Source organism: Diplotaxodon limnothrissa, linkage group LG1 (genome assembly GCF_057381915.1).
Source record: "Diplotaxodon limnothrissa isolate DT_005_m linkage group LG1, D_limnothrissa_male_GT1.1, whole genome shotgun sequence".
NCBI classification, from domain to species: Eukaryota; Metazoa; Chordata; class Actinopteri; order Cichliformes; family Cichlidae; genus Diplotaxodon; species Diplotaxodon limnothrissa.
Window position 1 is genome coordinate 28960244 of NC_140596.1, and position 12216 is coordinate 28972459.

The following is a 12216-nucleotide window of genomic DNA, read 5'->3' on the forward strand; positions in this document are numbered from 1 at the left end:
AAGGAATTGTACCACACTTGGTGGTGTTTGTAATTCGACTTGATTAGGTTTCAATTTCTTTTTTACTATAGATTTTATTTTTTGATATTCTGGAAATCTATTCTTTTAGATCCCATACTTTATATCTAATCTGTCAAACGGAATTAGTTAAAGAATATGGTAACACCTTTAAGATATTTCTGAAAATGATGATATACATTTTTTAAGTGGATCTTCTTTAGTAATTAAAATTCAGAAACAACACCGAATTATAAGTCTCATGTTTGTTTTTAGTATCTGTCTCAGTACTATCCAATGAAAAAGATAAACCCTCTATATATTAATAATTTGTTTTTCTCTTCAACAGGTCCAGTGATGGTGGAAGATGGTTTAATATATATATAAAAAAATAGACCAAGAAAGGAACCTGTTTTCTGCAAACAAAGTTTTTCTATGACATGTGGCAAATATTTCTTTAAAGTGTGAATAGAAAGTGTGTAGCTGCCGTCATAGGCAACTCTCGCATTTAAGTTCATTTTATTAGATATGTAAGGTTGAAACAATTAGTAGTTGAAATATTAAGAAATAAATCAATAGTAATTCATGTTTTGTTCATTGGATTTATATGTTTAAATGTGTTATTTTTACTAATTGTGCAATTAGATAGGAACCTTTTTCTATAGTTCCGTCTGTTGTTGCTAAGAGGGTATTTTTGGCTGGCACACTCAGCAAGGTAATTGAGACGAGCCACGAGGTTTGCACGTCCACAGTAAGATAGTAAATAGTAAGATAAATAAAAGAGTGCCTTTTTTGGACCTCCCCACGATGTAAGGATTAAAGTTTTATTCCCTTTGAGTGAGGCCAATGAGGTAAATGTTTTCTTTTGTTTATTTTCGTTGTATGTAAATATGCTAGTGTTGCGTGATATTCTAGTGCAATTACCGCAGTGTGAGGTGTAATGTGTATTTTATTGATTGTTTTGTTGGAATGTTTCGCCATATATAATGCTTAGGGGCTTTATTAAGAATATTCATTTAAGTTTGTATTTCTTTTTAGTTCTGACGGCATTGTATCGGCTGTGGTTGGACATCATTACAAGTTAAGGCATGTCGAAGAATCCTGTCCGAAATAAATGTCAGTTAAAACACAAGGAACAAGTTGAGCTTTATTACGACTCGAGGGGAGTAACAAAGTGTAAATAAAATTAAAATAAATGTCTACGAGTGTGTGCCGTGTGTAGTGTAGTAACAAAATCCTGTCTTGGTTTGAAGTAACTATGGGTCATATGAGACATAAGCTATCAATACCTCAGAATGGCCCCTGAATGCCCTAATGTGAACTTGTTGTTAGGAGTAACCAGGTGAATAACATTAAAGAAAAAAAATCAGGCGATATATAGGCCTATGTTTAAAAAATATAATTCCTCGGTTTTTAAATGATTACTACTTCATCAAATTCCCATGACTCCTCACCAGTAAAGAAAAGGGGAGAGAAAGTTAAGGAGGAGTAAACGGAAATGATCCAACAGGTGCTGGAGGCTCCTGAAAGTCGATCGTTTGGATCCAGCAGCAGGTCTGACATATTCCTCTTGATTAAAGAAATGCTTGCATATATTTTGTGCACCGCGTTGGCGGTTTTACCCATACTAATTTACTTTCAGAATCCTTATTTTTTGAAAGATTTATATTGCACATTTATTTCCATTTATGTCGGTATACGCTTGAGCAGAATTGAGAAAAAGTTTTACAGTATTTTAGATCGTTTTCTAGACAAAGTGGCGGAGCATCCGCATAAGAAGTTCATAGTTTACGAGGAAAGCTCCTACACGTACAGCCAAGCCGACAGAGAAAGCAACAAAGTGGCCAGGGCTCTGTTAACGCATGCCCACCTCAAGCAGGGGGACACGGTAGCCCTCTTCTTGGGCAACGAGCCGTGGTTTGTATGGATGTGGCTCGCACTGTCCAAGCTGGGATGCACAGCGTCCTTCCTCAACGTCAACATAAGATCCAAATCCCTGCTGCACTGTTTCTCCTGCTGTGAAGCCAAAGTCCTGATCGCTGGCGCTGGTAAGCTGCGTAAATACTGCAGTAAGCTGTTGGGGTTTGTTTTAATGAAATTAACTTTAAACGTGCGCATATCTTTCGTTTTTTAATATCACGTGATCATATTGTCTAATTCATTTAAAAAGATCTTTTTGTATCTCTGACTATTTTTTTTTAATCTGGGAGGTTTGGACTGCACTAAAGTTGCATGGGTATATCTTATTAATTTCACCATCAAATAGATCGACTGTTTATTAAACACACATTTATGTAACCCTGTAATGACTGATCAGCACCTCTTTTCTTTTTACCTCCCTCGCTCTCAGACCTTCAAGGAGCAATAGAGGAGGTGCTGCCCACTTTGAAGCAGCAGGGTATCCTTGTGTTTATCCTCCGTGAGCACTGTCATGTGGACGGCATCGAAAGCTTCTCTGACAAAATTCAGATGGAGTCAGACGAGCCCCTGTCCCGTCAGCTCAGGGCCAGCATTAACATCAAGAGTCCTGCGGTGTACATCTACACATCAGGAACCACAGGTAACCTCAAGGGCTTATCTGGCCTCGTGCAGAGGTTGAGTAATTGAAGGAGCAGTGGGGAGAAAAGTGATGACGATTCTAATGACTGACAGGATCCCATGAAAACAGCACAATAGTCATTTAGCTTTTTTCATGAAAATTATTAACCTATCACCATAAAAACCCCCTCATTATTTCATCATTTGGTTTGGTCCAGGTGCACGCGCTCCTAATTGACGTCAGAGCGGGATGTAGGATGGATCCGTTAAGAGGGATGTCTGGGATTTTAAAAAGAAAAGAGAGACAGCTGGAAATTAAACTCAAAGCGACGCTCACATGAAAGAAACTGTCTGACTTTCCTTGTTTTAGTTAGCTTACTTCATTTATAAGAGTAAATAATATGTTTGCATTATTTTAGCCAACGTGTAAGGATACAACCAAACTCCTTGTACATAGGTATACGGTGTAGATAAGAAGTGAAATTCGTGTATATCCAAAAAGGTAAAATATATTTTATTTGTATCGGGTGTAAGGCAGCGGTCCCCAACCCCCGGCCTCGGACCGTTACCGGTCCGTGAGTCATTTGGTACCGGTGTTGTGTCAAAAAGTGATTGTCTGCCAAAAACTGATTTCCGGTATTTGCCAAAAACTGATTGCTCGTATTTAAACTGCTATAAGTAACTTGTTGGGCTATAATATGTGAAACATATGTCAAATGCATCCCTTATGGATGACATAAAATCATCTTGAGCCACAAACAACATTCGTGTAACAAGGTAGAAGCCGCAATCAGTTTTTGGCAGTGACTTTTATATAACCTTTATTTATGCAGTTAAAAAATCTCATTAACATTAAAAATGTCTTTTGTAAGAGTAAGTTGGCCAAGAGCACAGCAGAAATGGTAGCAAATATTACAATAGTTCTGTAAAAATATTTAAGTGGGGATAAAGGGCCAGATTGGTTATAAAGTAACACAGAGTTGTAAAGATACGTGAAAAACGGATAATTTTTTAATTCTCTATATAACCCCTTTGTAAACCCTGTTCACCGAAGTCTATTTACGAACATACGTAAAGATATTACACATAAAAAATACACAGAAACATTGGAAATCACTTTTTGGCACAACACCGGCCGCGAGAGTTGAGGCTCAGGTGTGAAATGTATGGTTTTCAGGGTTTTTATCGGTTTTCAGCGTTACTTTGTTATCGTTTTTATCGTTAACTCGGTTTTCCTGGGTCTTTTCACGTGTTTTATGAATAAATCTTTTTTTTTTCGGTACCGGTACTAGTTTTATTTTGTTGTATTTATCCGCGACAACTTAAAGGCCGGTCCGTGAAAATATTGTCGGGCATAAACCGGTCCGTACGTGGTGCAAAAAGGGTTGGGGACCGCTGGTGTAAGGTACCAGTTAGTGTACAAAAACAAAAACCCAAACTAAATAAAAAGAAATTAATGAAATAATCCTATAATGAAAAATATTACAAATAAAAAATCTATTTATCTAAGCAGAATATTGACCCATGTCTGCACAGTGTTATATTTTAGGAGTTTTCACAGTTCACAGTATTAAATTGGTGGGACACCTGAGAATGAGGACTAACTGTGCTACATCTGTTTTTACAGGGCTTCCAAAAGCAGCTGTGCTTAAACACAAGAGGGTTTGGAGGGGAAGTTTTCTCCTGACCTTTGCTGGTGTGCGCTCAGATGATGTCATCTACATAAATCTCCCTCTGTATCACAGTGCTGCTTTTCTTATGGGACTTTGTGGAACTATAGAAAGAGGTAATACATGAAACATTACCTAAAAATAAAACCACAAATCAAGATTTCCACTGAATTTATTGCAGGTTAAACCAACATATACATGACCTCAAACTACACCCGCTTCCATTGTTTGTACTTTGAAGTCCTAAAGTTCGCCTTGCAGAGTTTACAACACTGAACTCTTAGCATGAAGCGGCATATTTGCTGAACTCTGTATCTTTCCATTTTTAGGCACCACTGTTGTTTTGAGAAGCAAGTTCTCTGCCTCCAACTTTTGGAATGACTGTAGAAAGTACAATGTGACTGTCATCCAGTACATAGGCAAGGTTATGCGCTACCTCTGCAACACACCAAAGGTAAACACAAATTTAAGGTCATAGTGATGACAATATTGGGATATGCATTAGAAGCTCAAACTGTTTTAATGATTTCTACCAACCTGCTTCAGTCAGGAGCATTGTTTCTTATGGTCATTGTTTATGTTCTCACCTCTCCTTTGGCCTTCTTTTAGAGAGACAATGACAAGGATCATAAGGTCCGACTGGCCGTAGGGAACGGAATAAGGGAAGACACCTGGGTTGAGTTCCTGGAGCGATTTGGGAACATTTGTATCCGTGAATGCTACGGAGCAACTGAAGGGAATGTTGGCTTTATCAACTATGGTGGGAAAGTTGGAGCTGTTGGCAGAGAACATTTTCTCTACAAAGTAAGATGTAATAATAATACATTATATTTATAGGCACCTTTAAGACCCTCAAGGTCACAAAAAAGTAGCAACAATGCAACAATACAACAAATATTGCAAAATAAACTTTAAACATAAGGTAAATGAGGGGAAAAAAGCCAGCATGAAAGTATGAAAAGTAAGCAAGGTAAAAATAGACCGAGACGGAATCAAGGGTATGCAATTCTGAATAGATGGGTTTTGAGACGTGATTTCTAATTAATGAGAGAGTTTGTAGTCCAGAGATCTGGTGGAAGTGCATTCCAAAGTCTCGGGGCAGAATAACTAAAGACTCTGAGTCCCATGGTAGTCAGGCGAGCAGGTGGAAGAGACCGAAGGGAAGCTGAAGAAGAGCGGAGTGTACGAGGGGATGAGTATGTATGGAAAGATCGGATAAATATGGAGGCGCAGGGTTGTGAAGATGGATAGATGTGAAAAAGAAAAGCACACCCTTTTTCAATTCTAAAGTTACATAATTATAAAACGATAACATTAGTCCACCTTTCTTTATAATGTCACTTCAAGTTGCTTCAGTTGTCAGACAGATGGTCTCACATTTGACTCTAGAATACTTTGGTATACGGAGGAGTTCATGGTCAACTTAATGACTGCAAGATGATCAGGTCCTTTAGCTGCAAAACTAGTCCAGACCATCTCCTCTTCACCATCCTGCTTCACAGTTTTTATGCTGTGCTTGCTTTTCACAAAATATGCCACTGTGTACAGTTCATTTTCCCAAAGGTCTTGTGGTTTGTTCAGATGAATTTTGCAAACCTAAGCCATGCTTAGAAGAACCATGGCTTAAGTCATAGCTTTTTTAGAGAAACCTTTTTTTCACTCAAGTAACTTCAGTCTCAGCTGAATGCAACAACCTTATAAAGAGTACATTTGCATAATGGCTGAAACTAGTGCCACTGGTGGACAATTGGCTGTGAGTCTCTGTGAGGCCAGTGAGCCTTTTTTCAGAGGTTAACTTGACCTCTGTATATGGAGATGTGGCATGATTTATATGACTAACTGCTTATTCTCTTCAATGTATCTGTAAACTGTTTCAGATGGCATGCAAATATGCCCTCATAAGGTTTGACACAGAAAAAGAGGAGCCAGTCAGAGACTCCAGAGGATTTTGTGTTGAAGTCCCAAGAGGTGAGCCTGTCTCTTAAGGTGCCGCCTTGCCTTTTAAGCTGCTATTTAAACGTATACTGTTACTTTTACTCGCAGGAGAAACTGGTCTGCTTGTGGCAAAGATTGGAAAAAGAACACCCTTCAGTGGCTATGCCAAGGACAAGCAGCAGACAGACAAGAAGAAGCTAAGAGATGTGTTCGAGAAGGGCGACATGTACTTTAACAGTGGCGACCTTCTAAAGATTGACGACGAGGGATTTCTCTTCTTTCAAGACCGCATTGGAGACACTTTCAGGTCTGTGAAACATAATAAATGAATTTGACAATCTGGGTGAAAGGTCAGGACAAGGAGTACCAGAGAGTGTTTTTTGTCTTAAAAGCACAACTTAGTGTGACCCCCAAAAAGTTGATTCTGTTAATCTGGATGTAGCGTTTTCAGTGGGAGAAACGTTATGTCACTCATCCAAGTGACTGCACTCAAACCAGCGTTCCTCCCCGTCCAGGATGTGTACATCGTCATCATTGAAAGAGTGTCCACTGCCCTGCAAATGTATAAATCCTGGCAATCCTCCTGGCACTTTACAGCATACACTATATTACTCTGTTTGTGTTGGGGAAACCGATCCGTGGGGTGGACCAATTTTTGGTGCAGCGTGTTTTGGGGTTTAAAAGCCACAGAGACTCAGTGTTTAGAAAAAATGCATCTCAACTGATCCAATACTACTGACACATACGGGATCAATACAGGTTTGCGCTTAGGCAGCAGTTGTCCTTCTGTCTGGAACAGCTGGATGAATGTTTAACAGATTGCTTACAATCTGGGGTTATAGTTGTAAAATAAGGCCAGAAAGTTTACTTCTTCACTTGAAATAGAATTTAAGCTATGGAAAAAACAGTAAAACCCTCAAGTTTAGGATATATCATATATAATTTCAGAATTACGGACACTGTGGTGAGTCTAATCTAATTGCTTTCAGTATTTTATTCTTTATAGTTAAACCTAAACATCTTTGATGAACTATTATCTCAGTGTTTTAGGGAAGTTTGTTACTTTTGTGTGTCCCTGCTGAAAAAAGATACACTGCAGCTGAGTTCTGCAAATACTCTGTATTATATCTGTTACAGGTGGAAAGGAGAAAATGTGGCAACCACGGAGGTGGCTGACCACCTGCTCGCAGTTGACTTTGTTGAAGAGGCTAATGTCTATGGTGTGAAGGTGCCAGGTAATAATGACACTAAAAGCAAGATTATTGTGATGTATGTCTCATAAATATTACAAACATCTTTTTTTTCCAGAATTCTAAGAAAAAAACTCAGAATTCAGAAGTTTTTTCTTGGAATTCTGAGATTAATCGCATATTTCTGACATACTGAGGAAAAACTCTGAATGTTTGGATTAATGTCTGGATTCTGAGGGTATTTTTTCTTCTTTTTACTTTGACCTTCACTGAATAGGACATGAGGGAAGAATTGGAATGGCAGCGCTAAAACTGAAAGAAAATATGGACTTTGATGGCAAAGCTTTATATCAGCATGTCAAAAACTACTTGCCCAGCTACGCAAGACCACGCTTCGTTCGCATACAGGTAAATAAAGTTCAATGAATGATCACATTAAGATATATCTGCATACATCTTAGCAATAATCCCGTAACCATTTCATTTTTCTCTGGCAGGATGCATTGGTAGTGACGAGCACCTTTAAGCAGATGAAGGTAAAGCTGGCAGAGGAAGGTTTTAACCCTGCTCTCATCAAGGATCCTCTGTTTTACCTGGAAGACAATAAGGGCTACATACCCATGACTCAGGAGTTATTCAACTGCATTGCAGAAGGAAGACTCAGGCTTTAAACGAGTTCAGCGCTGATTTTTTTATTGTCAGTCTCAAAAACATTAGTGTTTACATTAATCTTTACATTGTGGATATACAAACATATAATGGCATGCATTTCATTTTTTTATATTTCAACTGTTTAGTCTGAAATACTTTCTTTTTTTTAAAATGATTTTTATATGAGTAAATCCCATATCGCCGACACTGTTATTTGGTGACTGTGTTGGTTGACTGTGTGCTGAAGCAAACTGCTTATCAATCAATAGGTGAATTATTGTGTGGATGTGAGGTACACTTTGTGCTGGTTTTGGGCTCGTCAGAGGAGTTTAGGAGCAGTGGAAGTTTCCAGTGGCGTAGGAGGGGGGGCTGTGTTTGTTACGGCAGAGGAAGACATACAGTTCACTCTTCTGCAGGTGGAGGGTAAGTGCTTTTGAGCTGCTGGAGAAACCTTCAGAGGGCAGCAGAGCTGGTGCCGACCACACTGCACCCACTGGTTACAGAAGCTGGGAACGCTGTAGAACTTTGTCAGCTTTTTCAGGACCTGTTTTCCCAGATCATTTGAAGGCATCTCCTCAATATTTATTGTCGCACCAGATCCTGTTGTTGAAGGCACAGGAAGGCCACCAGCAGCATCTTCGACTATAGGCCTCGTTTCAAAATCATAGCCACACAGGGACCTGATATAAGTGTAAGGCAGGGGCTCGCTGCTGCAGCTAAGAGATCGCATTGGTCTTCTAGACCGATTCCAAGCTTTGTCAATCCACAACTCCACTTGAGCTTTTTCCAGCCTGGCAACAGCATCCTCTTTCTCATCAGACCCGGTGTCTAAGACCGGGTCTTGGTATTCTTCATCACCTATTACATCATCTTCCCCTGATTGTGACTGGTCTGCATAATTCAAAGCCTGTGTCTCAGCCAGGAGAGTGGAAGCTGTTTTACAGATAATGCCCCAGTCCCTGAGGATGTCATCGGCAGTAGTGTACTGTGAGGTCACCGTAAACCGGATGATGCGTTTGGTATAAATATCCGCAGGAATGAGGTACATGGTGCCTGACCGGGTCAGTCTCCTCAGCAGCTCCTGGGTCAAAGTGTTCCCTCCCAACAAAAAGAAGATACAATAAAATGTTTATAAGTCTTTGTGTAAAGCCACAAAACCCTTACTAAGACATCTGTGTTTACCCTTTTCCTACTATTTTTGCCATTTCATCTGGGAACTAGCTGACCACATTCAGGTGTATAACAAACCACCATTGAACAAGGCGTAATCGGGACTTCTTAGCACATGTCAGTAATGATTTTCTGGTGAAAACTATAAGGTCAACATATTTATAGTTTACTGCACAATTCAGGTACAAGGACAAGTTGCATACTTTCAGGCAGAAGACCACCAGGCCGAGGTGCCTCTTAGCAGGAACCTCAAAATCTGTGTTGCTCCTAATATGAGACTCCAAGAGTTTTGCCATCTCAATCCCCTAAAAAACCCCCAAAGCAAACAAACAAAACTTCACATTAAATACACTTTCTATAATGGAAGTCTAATATTGATATCTATTTTAGAAGAATGCTACTTACATGTCTGATATGAGCCTGGAGGTTTTTCAATCCAAAGGAGCGCAGAACAAACCAGAGCTTCAGAGCACGGAAGCGTCGACTGAGAGGTATTTGCCAGTGCTGAACCAAAGAAAAAAAGTAGTGTTCAGATGAGACTGTAACATTTTGAACTGGTGAATAAGTAATGATGACGAACCATAAAGTCAGTGGCTGCCAGTGAGTTTTCATGTCTGAGGTAAACAGGATCAACACTGAAGGTCTGCTGGAGCTTGTATTTATCCTTTACCCTGAGATCAACAGTTAATTAAATCACCAGCTTAAAAGCATTCTTCTGTTTAAATTTGCACTTTGTCAGATGTAATTTTGCAGATATTATAGAGACAGAGTTGAGGTATGGCTTAAATGTCTCTACTCACCAGAATGCTGTGCAGTCAAAATGGACCATCATCCACTTAGAAGGGTTGAAAACAAAAGAGTGTGCAAATTCAATGCCCTTCATTGACCAGCGGAGCTCCGGACAAAAGTAGGCAGAGCCAGCATACGCGGCATCAACATGGAGCCAGAGTCCCTCTTCCTCACCTGCAAAAAGATTTCAATTTCACTTCTAACTTCATCTTATGTATGCAAAGAAAAAAAATAAGTCTGACTCTGCAGTATGATTTGGAAGTAAAATTAAAAGACACACAGACTGGTCCCAGTTCCGATAGCTTATCGAAGGCACACGCTCCAGTAGTTCCCAGAGTTGAACACAGCTGAAAATGACAGAATGGGTCAGATGAGATCCAACATGCAACACGGGTTTGTTGTGTACTTTTGAAGCTAAAAATCACAGTTTCCTCATGATATGAGATGATATACAAGTGTCCCGATTAATGATGTACAACGTTTTGCTACTTATTTTCATATTTTTTTCCAAGTTTAAAAAGAAATTATTCGGACAACTTTTCAGTTTTAAAAGAAATGAAGCTGAACTTCAACTTCCAGACATTTGATTTTCTTTAAATGCACCATCAAAAAAATAGATTGTAAAACAGTTTCTGCATGCATCTGTGTTTGCCATGCAGCAGAAAAATCAAACAAAGGCACTGATTGGCTGATGCTACAGTCTGCCGATTCTGATTTTTATATACTGCAGCGTTAGTATATGCTTTTAAAAATGTGATGGGTATTGTGGCACATATTAGGTAAGCTACTAGATTCAAAACAATATGGGGATTCTTAAATTCTCTGCAGAAATGTCCCATTGAGGTTTCAAACACACATACCAGGAAGGGGACAAGTCCTCTTGCCCTGTCTTCTTGTATGGCTTGTTTCAAAGTGTCTCCTCTCAGAGACAACTCGTCATCGGTCGGCAGAAACCTGATCTTCACCAGTGAGATCAGTCCTGCCTTTTCAACTGATGAATGAGCCTATAAAAGCAACATCTGATCAGTTTTACGGTTCAGTTTATCAGGCTGATAGGAAGCTCCTGTGCAGCTTACCTGATCCGAAGCGTAGGCCACTAGTCTTGAGTTTATGACGGAGTCGTCCACGTCCTGGTCAAGCTCGGCCCGCAGCTGCAGGATTTTATCTTTCCTGGCTGCCAGCAGAGCAACCAGTGTGCTCTCACTGACTGTACTCTGACGAGAGAGCCAAGTAGGTCAGAAACACAATGAGGCCCCGAAAGACTGTAAACTTCGTGGCTCTAGAGCAAACAGATTAGGATGTTGCACACCTGCAGGATGCCTCCACCTCTGCTGTCAGGATGGTAGTGAAGAAAGAAAGAGGGGAGCTCTAGTGCTTTACACAGCCAGTCCATCACATTCATTTCCAGCTCTGTGCATGCTGGGCTTGAGGCCTGAAAAAACAAGAAAATAAGACATCACTGAAGCAGATGGTAGCATGTGATTGATTGTCTTTTTGGTCATTGCGTACCCAAGTGAACCCAACACAGTTGATTGCATCTGCCAGCATATCCCCGAGCATAGAGGGCCATGAAGTCAGACTGGGATAGTAGGCGTGCATGTGAGGGCTCTGCCAGTGAACCACCTGGGCAGAGAGATAGGAAAACACTCGCTTGCCATAAATGTATTTCATGATCATTTCAGTGAACTGAACAAGCAAGGTGAATTTAAATTGGGTTTTGCTGCGACACTTACCCCTGGCATGATGACCTTCTCAATGTCATTGAAGATATTCTCCCAGTCCTCCGGCTCCGTAGGTGCAGCCTCAGGAAGAAGCTGCCTCATGTAGCCAGGTTTCACATCAGGAATGACCCTCCTCTCCCTGATGGAGCCCAGGTACTTTGTGATGTAGTCCACCATCTCCTTACCTGATCAATAAGAGATCACTGCAAGTTATTCATATTCATTTTCTTTATTATGTGCTTGTTGGCATTTGAAGTTAAATATCAACATCATCCAAAATGAGTCCATGATTACCTCTGCAATTGTATTCCTCAGCTTGCATTTTCGGAGATGAGACCTCTTCGAGTTACTTTGTCGTGTGTAACAGGTGACTGCAGTGAGGCTTTGTGTATTTGGGAGCAGAGATTACACCACTATATAGATCCTGTTGTGAAGAACACGCCCCAAATTGGTGACGCATTTGAACCACAAGGCAAATGTCTTTCATGTATTTTTTCCATCACTGGCTTCACATTTGCACTAAATATTTACTTTCCTCTTGCAGCCGGAGATTTT

General features: G+C 40.1%; 2 protein-coding genes across 2 annotated transcripts; one reads left to right on the forward strand and one right to left on the reverse strand.

Moving 5' to 3' along the window:
* The first annotated feature begins 1129 nt into the window (after positions 1 to 1129).
* LOC146639961 (long-chain fatty acid transport protein 2-like) lies at positions 1130 to 8508 on the forward strand. Its single transcript, XM_085356791.1, has 10 exons — positions 1130 to 2045; positions 2348 to 2557; positions 4163 to 4321; positions 4535 to 4659; positions 4815 to 5009; positions 6083 to 6173; positions 6249 to 6447; positions 7278 to 7375; positions 7608 to 7738; positions 7828 to 8508. The coding sequence occupies exons 1-10, from the start codon at positions 1496 to 1498 to the stop codon at positions 7999 to 8001; spliced, it is 1932 nt and encodes a 643-aa protein (XP_085212917.1). The 5' UTR covers positions 1130 to 1495; the 3' UTR covers positions 8002 to 8508.
* hdc (histidine decarboxylase) lies at positions 8275 to 11983 on the reverse strand. Its single transcript, XM_085356804.1, is given in 13 exon segments — positions 8275 to 8363; positions 8366 to 9084; positions 9356 to 9456; positions 9557 to 9655; positions 9732 to 9822; positions 9952 to 10114; positions 10221 to 10287; positions 10801 to 10944; positions 11017 to 11154; positions 11250 to 11372; positions 11450 to 11563; positions 11674 to 11846; positions 11956 to 11983. Coding segments are annotated over 13 exon segments (2013 nt in total). The 3' UTR covers positions 8275 to 8310.
* Positions 11984 to 12216: the final 233 nt, after the last annotated feature.